The sequence below is a fragment of the Hyla sarda genome, chromosome 3 (assembly GCF_029499605.1).
Source record: "Hyla sarda isolate aHylSar1 chromosome 3, aHylSar1.hap1, whole genome shotgun sequence".
NCBI lineage: Eukaryota > Metazoa > Chordata > Amphibia > Anura > Hylidae > Hyla > Hyla sarda.
The window spans coordinates 338,478,615-338,496,298 of NC_079191.1; the positions used below are offsets into that span (position 1 = coordinate 338,478,615).

At 43.3% G+C, this 17,684-nt stretch overlaps 1 protein-coding gene across 1 annotated transcript in view; it reads left to right on the top strand.

Annotated features, from left to right (window-relative positions):
* TTC27 (tetratricopeptide repeat domain 27) overlaps nucleotides 1-17,684 on the top strand; it is a 367,717-nt gene that overhangs the window by 88,507 nt on the left and 261,526 nt on the right. The window contains exon 5 of the mRNA XM_056567404.1: nucleotides 3,609-3,749. Coding sequence (XP_056423379.1) covers nucleotides 3,609-3,749 — 141 coding nt within the window. The remainder of the gene's footprint in view (nucleotides 1-3,608; nucleotides 3,750-17,684) is intronic.

Below are 17,684 nucleotides of genomic sequence, written 5' to 3' on the forward strand. Positions count from 1 at the left end.
GGCAGATCAGTCCCTCATTAACTATAGCATCCATGCCATAGAAGTCAGCTAATTTGTAAACCACAGTATGCCATGATGTCACACAGTCTGTAGGACAGAGGAAAAAAAACACAGGGTGTCTCTCGTTCTTTGGGGTTTTATAACCTAGGGGGACGGTTTGGATATTAAGATGTGCCTAATTGTTTAATTAATGAGTCACATTCTTCTGTCCAGTAGGAAAAGGAAATATATTAACCCTTTGTGTGCTGCCGAGGGATGAAATGGAAGACAATAATATCACAGAGAATGCTAGCTACCGTATAAGAAGTTTCACAGGGGTGCATGAATGAAAGAGGCTTCCTTATACAGTGGGGAAAAGAAGTATTTAGTCAGCCACCAATTGTGCAAGTTCTCCTACTTAAAAAGATGAGAGGCCTGTTATTTTCATTATAGGTATACCTTGAAAATTATGGTGGAAAATAAGTATTTGGTCACCTACAGAAAAGCAAGATTTCTAGCACTCACAGACATATAACTTCTTCAAGCATGTCCTTTGTCCTCCGCTTGTTATCTGTATTAATGGCCCCTGTTTGAACTTATCAGTATAAAAGACACCAGTCCACAACCTCAAACAGTCCACTATAGCCAAGACCAAAGAGCTGTCGAAGGACACCAGAAACAAAATTGTGGACCTGCACCAGACTGGGAAGACTGAATCTGCAATAGGCAGGCAGCTTGGTGTGAAGAAATCAATGTGGGAGCAATTATTAGAAAATGGAAGACATACAAGACCATTGATAATCTCCCTGGATCTTGTGCTCCACGCAAGATCTCACCCCATGGTGTCAAAATGATCACACGAATGGTGGGCAAAAATCCCATAATCACACAGGGGGACCTAGTGAATGACCTACAGAGAGTTGGGACCAAAGTAACTAAAGTTATACCATCAGTAATACGCTACGCTGCCAGGGACTCAAATCATGCAGTACCCGACGTGTCCCCCTGCTTAAGCCAGTACATGTCCGGGCCTGTCTGAAGTCTTGCTAGAGAGCATTTGGATGATCCAGAAGAGGATTGGAAGAATGTCATATGGTCAGATGAAACCAAAGTAGAACTTTTTGGTAAAAACTCGACTTGTCGTGTTTGGAGGAGAAAGAATGGTGAGTTGCATCCAAAGAACACCATACCTACTGTGAAGCATGGGGTTGGAAACATCATGTGTTGGGACTGTTTTACTTCCAAGGGACCAGGACGACTGATCCGTGTAAAGGAAAGAATGAATGGGGCCATGTATCGTGAGATTTTGAGTGAAAACCTCCTTCCATCAGCAAGGGCATTGAAGATGAAACATTGCTGGGTCTTTCAACATGACAATGATCCCAAACACACCGCCCAGGCAACGAAGGACTGGCTTTGTAAGAAGCATTTCAAGGTCCTGAAGTGGCCTAGCCAGTCTCCAGATCTCAACCCCATAGAAAACCTTTGGAGGGAGTTGAAAGTCCATGTTGCCCAGTGACAGCCCCATAACATCACTGCTCTAGAGGAGACTTGCATGGAAGAATGAGCCAAAATAACAGCAACAGTGTGTGAAAACCTTGTGAAGACTTACAGAAAACGTTTGACCTCTGTCATTGCCAACAAAGGATATACAGTGGTCCCTCAACATATGATATTAATTGGTTCCAGGAGAACCATCATATGTTGAAACCATCATATGTCGAGTACATATGTCTATGTAAAAATAGTAATTGGTTCTGGGGCCTCGGAACCATTGTATGTTGAATACATATCTCTATGGGAAACTGCCAATTGGTTCTGGGATGACCATTGTATGTGGAGTGTATGGGGAGTGTTTAACAAACCAGGGTGCCGCCAGCTGTTGCACAACTACAACTCCCAGCATGCATGTACAGCCATTGACTGTCTGGGCATGCTGGGAGTTATAGTTTTGCAACAGCTGGAGGCACACTGATAGGGAAACATTGATGTATGGGGTGTATAGTGTGTCTATGTATTGTATGTGATGTGTGACATCGCATACAGTACTGTACAGTTCTTTAAATACCTTCAGGGGGGACAGAATGTCCTCCATTACGATCCTGACGACTACAGCTCTATAGGAAAGGTTACAGCTTACACAGAGCTCACAGTGGAAGCCTCCGTGAGCTAGCAGGACAGCATGTGAGTAACAGGAGGCAGAACGGGGCACACGGGGCACATTATACAACTATGTGTCATTTGCTGAAGTTGTCAGTGCTGTCAGATAGCTGTTTGTATGATGGCCCCGACACACAGCAGCATCATATGTCGAGGCTGCCTTCAACATACGATGGGAGGGATCACTGTATAACAAAGTATTGAGATGAACTTTTGTTATTTTTGTTTTTTTTTACTTAGTTTCCACCATAATTTGCAAGTGAATTCTTTTAAAAATCAGACAATGTAATTTTATGGATTTTTTTTCCTCATTATGTCTCTCATAGTTGAGGTATACCTATGATAAAAAAAAATTACAGGCCTCTCATATTTTTAAGTGGGAGAACTTGCACAATTGGTGGCTGAGTAAATACTTTTTTGCCCCACTGTATGTGACTGTGAGGCTAGCAGGAGGATCCTAATAGGCTCAGCAACCTGAACTACACCCAGACACAGAGACGTAGTCCCAGCAACCAGGGTAAACAACAGGGCTGGAGAGCATTAAGCCTACAGGTTCTGACAGAAACATTCATCACATAGGCAGCCTCCTTGAGGGGTTAAAGTACCAGTGTGCTGTTCTGTCCTTTTCTCATGCTTTTTACTGCACCTTTTGTTTTTTGAGATTAGTAGCTGTATGTATAGGCTAGTTCATTGGTTTATTCATGGACAACTGATATTTATCAGATGATACAAATAACTCTGAGTCATATCAAAGAAATAGGAGAAAGGGATATCCTAGAGATCATTATCCAATGTCAATGGGGAAGATTTATCAAAACCTGTCCAGAGGAAAAGTTGCTAGTTTGCCCATAGCAGCCAATCAGTTTGCTTCTTTCATTTTTCAGAGGCCTTTTCAAAAATAAAATTGTTTGCTATGGGCAACTCAGCAACTTTTCCTCTGGACTGGTTTTGATAAATCTCCCCCTATGTGTATTAAATTATAAGTGCGTTTTAAAAGGGTACTCCTGTGTAGAACTTTTTTTTTTTTTTTTTATATGTCTGACTGTGTTCCACCTCGGGCGGTGATAGGCTGAGCTGCAGTTTGACATATTGAGCCCCAGCACCAGGAAAAAGACCAGGGCTGGGGTTCAAGAAATCACTTCTGCTCAGTATGACGGATTGACCACCGTCAATCAGGAAGAACAACACACTGGAGGGCTGGAGCAGCAATACCAGAGCACCGAGAGAGTGGCAACAGGTAAGTCCAGGTTTTTGTTTTATATATACTGGCAGCCTTGGTATTACCTCTTTAAAATGTTCTACACCAGAGTACTCCTTTTAAGTGTTTTATTTAATTTAATTTTTTAGATAGAACGCTTTATTTCTATGTTACATTTTGTAGCCATAGCTAAATTCTTTATTATGTAGTTGTGTTACTGAGCTAATATTTATACATTCTTTAATCCGTATGTATTAATGCTGCTTTCCAGGGCAAAGCTCTGAGGGCTACGATTCTGGACACGCTTGTTCTTGATGGAGAATCAGTCTACAGCTTGACAGCCAATCCAATTTTCTTACTTCTGGCCAGAGTAATCCTTGTGAACCTCAGGAACAAACTCACAGCATTCCAGGTAAGAAATGATCTGCGCCCGTTGATGTGCTCGGCATGGAGTATTTCTTGTCAGCTGGCTGCTCAGCATCAAATATGCCTATGTTATTCTGTCTACACTGCGATGTCTGTTCTAATGGTGCTGCTTTTTGCTAAAAATAAATAAATTTAGTTTTAAACGTATAGAGGCAATGTAATAGATCTGCAAATATTGTTGACTCTTATTTTGCAATTATGGTTATATTGTTAGTGAATTTAAATTTGTTGTCACCTGTCATTGGCTGTTCCAGATATTCCTATAGTCATGGAAGGACTTGCAGACTGCAATCCTGTCCTAATATAAAGCTGTTGGCTTCTACCAAGGATTTTGTACTTTCTTTGATACAAATCTGTAGTAACTAATGGATATAACACATGCATTTTACATTATGGGGATTAACAGGATTCTTTTTTAAGTCAAGGTTCACAGCCTTTTCGGAATGAATCCTAAACATAGGAAACATTTAGGAAGTACCTAATTGTTTTCTTTTAATTTGCATTACTTCTCACCAAACATCCAGTATTGTGTAAATCTGATCTTTTTTTTTTTTTACTTACATAGTTTTCTTAGTCTCCTTCAGAGCAGTGATTTTAGTGCACTTACTGCTCTTTTTAAGCCTCTCAGAGCCCCCTCCATGATGCTTAGCTACTTCTCTTTCTCTCCATTTCAAGAGTGGGATCAGAGCTGGACTGTTTGCCAGTAGTACACACAGTTACTTCCTCCCTTATTTCTCTTGACAATCATAGCAAAACACATCACATACTTCCTTCTGCTATGCTATGATATAGTACTGTTGAAGGAACACTGAACAGGCTGTACCGTACTGGGCTGATGATTTACTGTACACTTCTATTGATAGCAGTTCTAGTATAGTTCTAGTATAATATTCAACACAAATAGATAAACATAACTGCACATCCACCATTTGTATTTTGATCTACTTGCTTTTCAGCATAATTTAAAAAAACTAACAGATTGTTAGTATACATTTTGATCAAAAAGTACAAGCCCATTTGCCACATCAAGGCTACTTACTCAGAGTGAGTCCCAAACCTAACATTGGTGTAGCGCCGGGCGGCGACCACTGCCTCCGAGACACCATGTCCACAGGAGGAATGACCCAGTGGCCGGGCAGCCCCAGTGCTGCCCGACCAAGCCCCTGGCTTTGCGCCGCACCACCCCACAGACAAAGCATCACAGAAACAATGGCCGCCACAGAGAACCACACCAGTGTGAACACTTACCATGTGCTCCCTACCAGAGGGCTGGGAGAATGTAAGGAGGAAACCCTTATGCACTTTTTTGATTAAAATGTATACTAACAACCGGTTAGTATGCGGAGAAGCAAGTAGATCAAAATACAAATGGTGGATTTGCGGCTATGTTTCACTATTTGTGTTGTACATTTCTAGTATAATATAGTTCTTTAAATGGAGCTCTGTATATTAGTGTATTTTGAGTACCACCATGTGGCTATATGATTTGCAACATTGTATCATAATCTAGTTTGTCAGCATGTTATACTTTTATGAGGATTTTGTACAACAGTGCTTCTGGGGCAAAAAAAAATCTCCATGTATAGCTTACATTAGCCTGTGGAGCCACAATTGTTTTCTGTTGGATCCAATATGATGCTTCATACGAAATCAAAGGCTTGTGGAGGTACAGGAAGACCCCATTTACAGGTGCCCTATTATGGCTTTTTACAAGATTTATGATCAATATGCACAAAGCTGAAAGGTTAGTTTTTCTTGGGTTCATTTTCCTTTAGGAGAAAAAAAAATATAAGCAGAAATATAAGTTCAACTTTTTATAGAAACAATAAATAATTCATACTGTATCTTAGCAAAACTGGTTTAGGCTAGCATTACTAACCAAAAAAGTAAATGCAGTTTTCAGCCCGCCCCCGCTATTAGCATATTCATCATCTTCAACTCCACGTCCTAGTGACGCAGAGTCATAGGTCACGTTAGCACGGTGCTCTGTCTGCAGAGCGCATATGCCAGAAGATTTCAACCAGCTCTCATGTCCTGATGAAGTGAGAGCTCTGCGTAAGGAGAGTGCTCTGCTGGGTGAAATCTTCCGGCACATGCGCAGTGTGCTGCACTCATGTGACCTGTGACTCCATGTCACTTGGACGTGGAGTAGAAGATAATAAATATGCTAATAGTGGGGGTGGGCTTAGGACCTTTACTCAGGGAGGCAGAGGCGTCCAGCCGGTGGGGGAAACACCTTAAACGTGCTATTCATGGATAAAATACCGAATTTTACAGGCAAATATCTCGGCAGCCAGTGGACTAAAATAAGTAAGTGACTCCTCTTTGGAATCCTGTTCACCTACACTGTATCCCAGTCTATTGGGTTTAGTGTGGGTGAACAGACTGATCATTTTCCTTTAAGCTTTTATACTTTGGAAATCCTATATGCTTAAAGGTATTGTCCCACAATTTTCTTCCATCCCAAAAGCTTCCAAAGTAATTTAAAGTGGTACTCCGGTGGAATTATTATTATTTTTTTTATGAAATGGTGCCAGAAAGTTAAACAGATTTGTAAATTACTTCTAATTAAAAATATTTACCTAAGACTTGTTTAAGTCATAATCTGGCACAAATTTAAGGCCCTTATTAAGAATAGATTCTTGCTCCCTTGTAAGTGTATGATTACTTAGATTTATTATTGCAGAAGTTATTGTATCTTTCCTATTTTCTGTGGGGGTTGTGAGCGATTGTCTCTTTGTCTTGTCCTCCTACGAATCCTCAGATGTTGGGAGTCTGAGTGTGGTCTCAGTTGTGTCAATGGTAGTTGTGACATTTGGTTGTGTATTGGTGGTTGTGATATTGTGCGTTGATTGTGTGAATTCTGGGGATATTCCCGTGTTCGAGTGTCCTGTGGGTTCCTGTCGTTAAAATTGTTGTTTCGATGATATTGTGTACGTGGAGATGGCTATCGTCCTTGGTCTCGATGGGGTCAATAGTGGTATGACTGACCTTGGTAGTGATAGTGATGGTGACTTTGACCCTGGTGAAATTCTTGATAATATCTACGTTTGTGATATCTCCTCCTGTGTGTGTAATAATTCGGTGGTGATCCTCAATACTAAGGATTATAACAAGGAGTGTCTAAGTTGCAAAATCCTGCCACATACAGAGAATTGGAGGTGGACCCTACATCAGAATATAGGGATGAACTATTAAAGCTATGCAAAGATGCATTGGAGGATGGAATCATCGGCGAGAAGGAATCCAAGTTCATACTGAGCAGCCTGAACGTTTGCCCGTATTTTATTGTTTACCTAAAACCCACAAAGATTATTTTCATCCTCCTGGCAGACCTATAGATTCTGGAATTGGTTCATTGACATCTAACCTAACTCAATATGTTGATCATTTTTTGAAGCCATTTGTACAACAAATTAATTATTATTTAAAAGATACAACACAAGTCATCAATATTTTAGAACAATTCACATGGACACCAGAACACCTGTTAGCCACTTTGGACGTAAGCTCATTATATACTATCATAGGCCATCAGTTAGGTATCACAGCAGTCACAAGATTTTTGGAGAAAGGCAAAATCAAAGTAGAACAAATTACGTATATCACATCAGCTATTCACTTCATCCTCACACATAATTATTTTTATTTTGAGGGCCATTTTTATTTACAGCAAATTGGAGCAGCAATGGGCACCAGGTTCGTGCTGAGCTATCCTAATTTATTTATGGCTGCCTGGGAACAAGATACCATCAATCCCGTACTCTGTGCGAACTTGGTGCTCTAGAAACTATATATATATATATATATATATATATATATATATATATATATAGACATTATTTTAATTTGGAGGGGGGCTCAGTGTGACTTGGAAAACTTCATTAAGGACCTTAATTTGAACACACATACCTTAAAATTCACTACTACAATCATTAAAGAAAAAATAGTGTTTTTAGATTTGGAGATATATCCCATATCCATTCAATTACATGGTAAAACATTTGTTAAACCAACCTCTTAAAACAGTTTTATAAAATGTGATAGTTGTCACCTACCAAGGTGGCTGATAAACATCCCTAAGGGACAATACAGGCATCTGAAACGCAACTGTACTTTAGACCAGTGATTCCCAACCGAGGTGCCCCGGAACATTGGTGTGCCGTTCGGCATTGCCCGGGGTGCTGCGGGCACCGACGGCCAAAATGTTTTTGTTTTTTATTTTTTAATATTTGAAATTCGTTCCTGGCGGAAGCGTCAGCTTCATACGCTGAACGCTTCTGCCAGAGAGGATCCTGCGTCTGGACGCCGGGCAGGGAAGCGTCCACGTCACTGCAGCAATGACGTGGGACACTTCCCGGCAGCCTGCATACAGAACAGTGCACAGGTAAGGGTGTGGAGCGGGGATTTTCTCCTGCTGTCCAGAGCAGGAGAAAATCCCCATAGCAAACATATGCTGCTCTGGACAGTTCCTAAAATGGACAGCAGAGGTCAGCAGAGAGCACTGTGGTCATGACATCAGAGGAAATGCATTTCTTTTTTTGATTTCTCTTTATTATACAGCCCCCTAAAAAGTACTGGAAGGATTAAGATTTTTTAATAGAAGTGATTTACAAATCTGTTTAGCTTTCTGGCACTAGTTGATTAAAAAAAAAAAAGTTTTCCACAGGAGTACCCCTTTAATGGGAACGGAGGGGGGGGGGGTTAATGGGAGCAGATGGGGGGGGGGGGGGGTTAGTGGGAGTGGGATCAGGGGGTTAATGGGAGCAGGGGTGGGTGGCTGGGGGTGAATGGAAGCAGTGGCAGGGTGGCTAGGGGGTGAATGAAAGCAGTGGCAGGGCGGGGATGAATGGAAGCAGGGGCAGGGTGGAGGTAAATGGGGTAGGGCTGGGCGGTATACCGGTTCATACCGAATACCAAATTTTTTGGGCTGCACGATAGGAATTTTACCCCATACAGCAATACTGGTTTGGCCCCTCCCCCTCGGGAATGTATTATCAGCCCAGCGCTGCGCTGTCCCCTCATCGGGGAACTAATTCTATGTTACCTGCCAGCACTGTTCTGCCCCCCCCCCCCCCAATTAATAATCAGCCCAGCGGGGTACTACTCACAGTTGTCACTTTAAAGCACTGCCCTCCTCCTCTTTGTTGGGGGCCGCCGGGCGCTGAAACTCTATTCTGTACGCCAGTGGTCTCCAACCTGTACGCTGTATCCCTATGCCCGGGCTGCAAAAGATACAGAAAATAAACTTACCTACAGGCACACGCTGGGGACTGGAACGCTCTGGCCGGCTTCTTACATGACAGTGGGCTCAGCCTATCACTGGCCGGGGCGGGACATCGCTCCGGCCGGTGATAGGCTGACGGCTGTCCGACATTCCAGTCCCCAGCGTGTGGCCTTAGGTGAGTTTAAAGTTTATTTTCTGTATCTTTTGCAGCCCGGGCATAGGGATATAGCGTACAGCAGTGGTCTTCAACTTGCGGACCTCCAGCTGTTGCAAAACTACAACTCCCAGCATGCCCGGACAGCCGTTGGCTGTCCGGGCATGCTGGGAGTTGTAGTTTTGCAACAACTGGAGGTCCGCAGGTTGGAGACCACTGGCGTACAGTGCGTTCCATCGCCGGCGGCCCCCAACAAAGAGGAGGAGGGCAGTGCTTGAAGGTGACATCTGTGAGTAGTACATCGCTGGGCTGATCACTAATTGGGGGGAGCAGAACAGTGCTGGCGGGTCACATGATTTGGGGGGGGGGGGTCGCCGAATACCGTGCGTGGGTCACATGATTGGGGGGGAATGAAAATACCATTATATACCGTGGACCCGCCGTAAGTTAAAGGAAAATACTGTGATACACATATTTGGTCATACCGCCCAGCCCTAAAATGGGGGTGAATGGGAGCGGGGGGGGGGGGTTGGGGTGAATGGAAGCAGTGGCTGGAAGAAACCATAATGACGGTCCGGGCCAGATGGAGAAGAAAAAGAAAAGTGAACGATTCATATCAGAGAAGATATCACCTGTGAGACCTGCATATAGTTACATGGTTCATAGGGTTGAAAAGAAGACCAGAATTCAACCTATAATCCTAATGAGTTTCTACTGAGTTGATCCAGAGGAAGGCAAAAAAAAAACCTCATGCTAGAGGTAAAAATTCCTTCCCAAATCATAATATGGCAGTCAGAATAAATCCCTGGGTCAGCGTTCTGTCTATCTAAATCTAGCATACATAACCAGCGATGTTATTATTCTCCAAAAATGCATCCAGACCCCTTTTGAACTCTTTTACAGAGTTCACCATGACCACCTCCTCTGGGAGAGAATTCCACAGTCTCACTGCTCTTACAGTAAAGAACCCCGTCTGTCCATCTGTGATTGTGTAGAAACCTTCTTTCCTCAAGACGTAGAGAATGCCCCCTTGTTATGGATACAGTCCTGGGTATAAATAGATCATGGGAGAGATCTCTGTACAGTGCCCTGATATATTTATACATAGTTATTAGGTCGCCCCTAAGCCTTTTTTTTTTTTTCTAAACTAAATAATCCTAATTCTGATAATCTTTCTGGGAACTGTAGTCCTCCCATTCCCCTGGTATTACCCTGGTTGCCCGTCTTTGAACCCTCTCCAGCTCCACTATATCTTTCTTGTACACTGGTGCCCAGTACTGTACACAGTATTCTATGTGTGGTCTGACTAGTGATTTGTACAGCGGTAGAATTATTTCCTTGTCATGGGCATCTATGCCCCTATTAATGCACCCCATGATTTTATTTGCCTTGGCATCAGCTGCCCGACACTGGTCACTACAGCTAAATTTACTGTTAACTAAGACTCCTAAGTCCTTTTCCACATCAGTCGTCCCAAGTGTGCTCCCATTTAATACATAATCCCAGCCCGGATTTTCCTTCCCCATGTGCATTACCTTACATTTATCAGTGTTGAACCTCATCTGCCCCTTCCCAGCAGGGGCGGCCATACCATATGTGCAGCCGGTTCAGCTGTACAGGGGCCCTAGCGTGTGAGAGGGCCCGCTGCCCTTTGAAAGGGCAGAGGGCCCCCTTACTCAACACACTCTGAGCAGCAGCGCTGCACCGCTGCTGCTCACAGTCAGGGCAAGGGCCGCCATCAGGGGGGTACAACCCCTACTCCTGTAAGGGGCCGGAGCTTCAGGGGGGCCTGCCGGCCCTGTGCTTTTTTTTCTTCTTTCTTTCTTGTCAGTAAGTGACTGTGTCTGTCACTCACTGACCACTGGGGGCCGCCACTGTGCACTGCTCATTGACTGACTACATACAGTCAGCCAATCAGTCAGACTACAGTAGCGTACCCCGCACATACCTCTATGGCGAGCATCTGCAGGGCCCCCTTCCCCGTCTTATGCCAGCCCCCCTCGTCGGAAACAAAAGAAAGAAAAACTTTACTGACGGCACTGCTCCTGCTAGGCTTCCTCCCGCCCCGGCGCCGCTCCGAGCTGTACACAGTATACAGAGCAGGCCGTGACCTCTGCCTTGACGACATCACTCACGGATGCCTGGCCTGTGGAGAAGATAGGAAGTGACCCGTTGGACATGGTGTGCATCTCTTCTTTTGTTATTTTTTTGTTCGGGGGTGGGGAGGGGGGGGGGCGGTTACACCAGTGTTTACAAATCAGTGTGCCTCCAGCTGTTGCAAAACTATAACTTCCAGCATGCCTGGACAGCTAGAGACTGTCCAGGAATGCTGGGAGTTGTAGTTTTGGACCACCTGGAGAGACACTGTTTTGAAAACACTGCCTTAGTCAGTATTTTCCAACCTGGGCACTTCCAGCTGTTGCAAAACTACAACTCCCAGCATTCCCCTGACAGTCTTTAGCTGTCCAGGCATGCTGGGAGTTATAGTTCTGCAACAGCTGGAGGCACTCAGGTTTGGTAGGTAGGTCCTTAGTCCAGTGTTTCCCAACCTAGGTGCCTCCAGCTGTTGAAAAACTGTAACTCCCAGCTTAAGACTGTCCTGGCATACTGGGAGTTGTAGTTTTGCAACAGCTGGAGGCACCCAGGTTGGGAAACATTGTCTCTCCAACTGTTGAAAAACTACAACTCCCAGCATGCCCAGATAGTCTTAAGCTGGAAGTTAGAGTTTTGCAACAGAAGGTGGCATTTTGGCTGGTAGTTGGGCCCTTAGTCCAGTGTTTCCCAACCTGAGTGCCTCCAGCTGTTGCAAAACTACAACTCCCAGCATGCCCAAACAGCCAAAGCCTGTTTGGAAAACACTGGACTAAGGGCCTACCTACCAAATGTAACGTGGCCACCCACCTACCAACCAAACATATACCTGCCTACCTACCAACCAAACATATTACCTACCTAGCAAACGCTTTTCCTGCCTACCTAACAAACGTATAACCTACCTAGCGGCAAACCTTTTACTTGCCTTCCTACCAACTGAACTTACTACCTGCCTAAATAACTTGCAAACTTACTACTTGCCTACCTACTTAGAGAATGTTCTACCTACCTAATTTACTACTTGTTAACGTACTACCTGCTTACCTAGCAAACATATTACCTGGGGGGGGGGGGGGCAGGCATATTCTTTGCACAGGGGCCCTCTGTTGTCTGTGTCCGCCCCTTTTTCCCAGCCCAAACCTCCAACCTAACCAGATCCATTTGTAACAGTGCACTGTCCTCTATTATGTTTACAACTTTACAGAGTATAGTATCATCTGCAAATAATGCTACTTTACTATTCAACCCCTCTTCAAGGTCATTAATGAATATATTAAATAGTACAGGACCCAAGACTCACCCCTGTGGTACCCCACTAGTAACAGTCACCCAATCAGAATAAGTACCATTAATAACCACCCTCTGTTTCCTATTACTGAGCCAGTTACTTACCCACTTACAGACATTCTCCCCCAGCCCCATCCTTCTCATTTTATGCACCAACCTTTTATGTGGCACCGTATCAAATGCTTTGGAAAAATCCAGATATACGACATCCAGCGATTGCCCCTTGTCCAGTCTGGAGCTCACCTCCTCTTAAAAGCTGATCCGGTTAGTTTTTACAGTACCGATCCCTCATAAAGCCATGCTGATAAGGGGTCATACATTTCTTTTATCAAGATCCAAAGATCCACAATAGCATCTCTTAGAAAACCCTCAAACAATTTACATACAACTGAGGTTAAACTATCAGGTCTATAATTCCCAGGGTCACCTTTTGACCCCTTTTTAGATATTGGCACCACATTTGCCATGCGCCAGTCCTGGGGAACAGTCCCTGTTACTATGGAGTCCCTGAATATTAAAAATAGGGGTCTGTCTATTACATTACTTAATTCCTTTAGAACACAGGGGTGAATGCCATCTGGACCTTGTGATTTGTCTATTTTGATTTTTTTAGGCGATACTGTACTTCTTCCTGGATTAGACAGGTGACCTGTACTGGGGATTTTACCTTATCTCGCTGTATTTCACCTGTATTCATCGATTTTCCTCAGTGAATACAGTGGAGAAGAATTTGTTTAATATATTTGCTTTTTCCTGATCCCCGTCTATAATTTCTTCCTCATCTTTTTTTAAAGGGCCTACACTTTCATTTTTGACCTTTTTGCTATTTATATAGTTAAATGAGCACTGTCAGATACAAAATCTTTTGATATGTTGTAATGCATGCAAAACCAATAGGTTTTGCAATTGCTTTCATTAGAAAATTTTCAGTATTTCATACTGAAAAAGCCAGTCAAACAACTGCCCCCCCTGCCTGCTTGAATACATACTAGTCCTACTGTGTCCATGAGTCATGAACCCACTTGAATGACAGCTGTGAGCGCAGGGCTCACAGCTGGAGGAAAAATCCTCCCACTGTCAACTTGTGTCCCGCTACTAGGGATCAACCGATATCGATTTTTTTTAGGGCCGATACCGATAATCTGTGCAGGTTAAGGCCGATAATTTATACCGATATTCCAGAATAAGTTATGGGCTATTTATCCCCCCCCAAGGCGACACCGCTGCAGATCATTGATTTAAAGCGGGCGCTTTAAATTAATGAACTGCAGTGACTTTTGCAGTGCCAGAAACCACCGCCACCCGCTTCTCTCCCCCTGCTTGTACTGGGGTCCTCCTGAGTCCGACTGCCGCCCGCTTCTCTCCCCCTGCTGCTCCTTAGTCCAACCACCGCCGCTGCCCCATTGCCTCCCCCATTCCTAGTTTTATAATTATCTGTTCCCGGGGTCCGCGCTACTTCTGGCTCCGGCGGCGTCCTGAGCTGTCACTGTGCGCACTGACAGTGACGTCGCGTTGAGGACGTCACTCGTCATTGTGCAGCGCACAGTGTAACACAGGACGCCGCAGGAGCCAGAAATAGCGCAGGCCCCAGGAACAGGTAATTATAAAAGCGGGGATGGGGGAGGCAATGGTGCGGCGGCGGCGGTCTCTGGCCGGTGTGGTGGGGGACGATGCATTATCGGCAAGGTAATTGCCGATACCGATAACGTCCAAAATCGTGAATATCGGCCAAACCGATAATCGGTTGATCCCTAACCGCTACTGTCAGTGAGGACAAGCTGGGAGTTGTAGTTTTGCTAATGCTAGGGGAGATGTGCGCAGATAGCATACTGAGGGAGGGGGCGGAGACCTGCATAGTGAAGCCACGCCCCCTCCATTTGAGAGGAATTCATACTAGTGAGCTAAATTAAAAGTGTAATGAAAAAATAAATAAAGGTGCTAGACACATATCAATTAGATGTACATGGTCAGGATTAGGTACTGAGTGATATATTAAAAAAACATTTTTTTGTTGGATCTGATGGGTACGCTTTAACCCCTTAAGGACGGAGCGGTTTTCTGTTTTTGGACTTTTGTTTTTTCTTCCTTACCTTTTAAAAATCATAACCCTTTCAATTTTGCACCTAAAAATCCATGTGATGGCTTATTGTTTGCGTCACCAATTCTACTTTGTAATGACATCAGTCATTTTACCCAATAATCTACAGCTAAACGGAAAAAAAAATAATTGTGCGACAATATGGAAGAAAAAACGCCATTTTGTAGCTTTTGGGGGCTTCCGTTTCTACGCAGTACATTTTTCCGGTAAAAATTACACCTCTTTATTCTGTAGGTCCATACGGTTAAAATGATACCCTACTTATATATTTGTTTGGTTTTGTACTACTTCTGAAAAAAATCATAACTACATGCAGGAAAATGTATACATTTAAAATTGTCCTCTTCTGACCCCTATAACTTTTAAATTTTTCCACGAACGGGGCAGTATGAGGGCTCATTTTGTGCGCCGTGATGTGAAGTTTTTAGTGGTACCATTTTAGTTTTAATCAGACTTTTTGATTGCTTTTTATTCATTTTTTATGGTATAAAAAGTGACCAAAAAAATGCTATTTTGGAATTTTTTTGCGCGTACACCATTGACCGTGCGGTTTAATTAACAATATATTTTTATAATTTGGACATTTACGTACGCGGCGATACCACATATTTTTATTTACACTTTTTTTTATGGGAAAAGGGGGGTGATTCAAACTTTTATTAGGGAAAGGGTTAAATGATCTCTATTAACTTTTTCTTTTTCCTTTTTTTTCAGTGTTATAGCTCCCATAGGGGGTTATAACACTGCACACACTGATCTTTTACACTGTTCACTGCAAAGCCATAGCTTTGCATTGATCAGTGTTATCGGTGGTTGATTGCTCAAGCCTGAATTTCAGGCTTGGCGCAATAAATCGACGATCGGACGCGCAGGAGGCAGGTAAGTCACCCTCCTGCTGCGTCCTAGCTGATCGGGACATCGCGATTTTATCGCAATGGTCCTGATCAGCCCGACTGAGCCGGGATGCTTTTATTTTCACTTTTAGAGGCGGCGATCAACTTTGATCGCCGCGTCTAAAGAGTTAATGCCGGACATCAGCTCGATTGGTGATGTCCGGCATTAGCGTGGGTCCTGGTTGCTTATAGCATCCAGGACCCACCGGGTATGACGAGCACTCACCTCGTGAGCGAGCATTATAACTGGGGATGCGCATATGGATGTTCATAAACGTCCATATGCGCTAAGGGGTTAAAGAACATTTTGGGGTTAGTTTTGCTCTCTTTGGCAATGAGTCTTTCTATCTCTATTTTTGTGGCTTTTATCAATTTTCAATTTTTTTTTAACATATTTTACGCTATAGCTTTTTAATGATTCTTCACTGCCATCTTGTTTTAGTAGTTTAAATGCTTTATTTTTGTCATTTTTATTGCCCCCTTAACATTTTTATTCATCCATATTGGTTTTCTTTTATTTCTGACCCTTTTATTCCCATAAGGTATATACATCTTACAGTGAGAATTTAAAATATTCTTAAAGAGTACCTGTCATCAACAAAAACTTTTAATATGTTGTTCATAATCATTATTGAAGAGATATTGTAATATATCTTCATTAAAAAATATTAATATTTATACCAGTTTTTTCATTTTATACTTTTGGCCACTAGGGGTCACTCTTCTATGCCTGGTCTGCAAGCAGCATCCTATGCTTTTCATAGTAAGTGCACAGCTTTTAGGACTAATGCTGAAGGGCTCTGGTCCTTCCACCGGAAGTTCAGTACTGTGAGCTACAAGCCTGCACATGCCTCTCATCATATAACAGCCAGTCACCTCCCCCTCCCCCCTTCTCTGTGTTCTCCCTGCCCCTCACCACATGTTATCTTATACATTGTATTATCTCACTGCACTCCCTGCTCTGTGCCACCTCCCCCCCCCCCCCCCTGACATTCATCTTAATTACTACCTCTGTAATTGCTCCCACCGCACCTGGTTCTCAGCATTGACTTTTTAGTGCAGAGAGACACAGGAGAGAGAGAGACAGAGGATGCCATTCCTCACCTGTACTTAGTCTGTATGCACACTGCAGAGCAGTGTTTCCCAACCAGGGTGCCTCCAGCTGTTTCAAAACTACAATTCCCAGCATGTCTGGACAGCTGTTGGCTGTCTGGGCATGCTGGGAGTTGTAGTTTTGCAACAGCTGGAGTTGCCCTGGTTGGGAAACACTGCTGCAGAGGGAGAGCAGCATACAGGAAGACTGGCAGAAGCAGAGTCCCAGCCAAGCTTCATGTGACATCATGCCTGCCGGGACCCGCCTCCTTCCACCCCTCAGAAAGACAGTGCTCCTGAGCTAATGAAGAGGGATACAAAAAGGTATTTCCACAGCGTTTTAAACCTCAATAAACACAGGGATAGGCATAGTTAGAGAAAGGGACAGATGGGAAGGGGGATCAGGGAAAGTTTAGATGATGACAGGTACTCTTTAAGTCTCCCATTTAGTGTCAGTATTCTTGTTTTTGAGGACATTATCCCATTTGTTAAGAGATTCTGAGTTGATCAAACCTTGCCTTCCTAAAATTCATAGTTTTTTTGGCCCCTCGCGAGATTCCCTTATTGAAGAACAAGTTTTTTTTTTTGCAAAGGGTGCTCCGAGCCGAAAAAGGTTGGGAACCACTGCCTAAGACACCCAATTTCAGGAAGAAGATAAAATTCTTACCATACAATTTCTGGAGAAACAATACCCTCCACAGGTTTTGGAGAAATCACTAGAGGAGGTCAATAAATTGGATAAAGCTGCTTTATTTTTTTCCCCGCTGTGGCATGTGTCCAAACTGTCGTATAACACACGGACATAGAAAAACATTAGAGGTTCACTCCACTGTTAACTCATTCAAATGGAAAATGTCTGAATTAATTACATGTAATACAAAGGGGGGTAAAATATCTTGTGCAGTGTAACTGTAATAAGCAGTATATAGGTAGAACCAAACGACCTTTGAAGACTAGAATTTATGAGCACATCCAAAATATAAAAAAAGGATGTCCCAAACACTCTGTCCAATTATTTTTCATTGTATCAGAATAGAGATTCTTCTGGGTTGGTTTTTGTGGGAATACAACAAGTC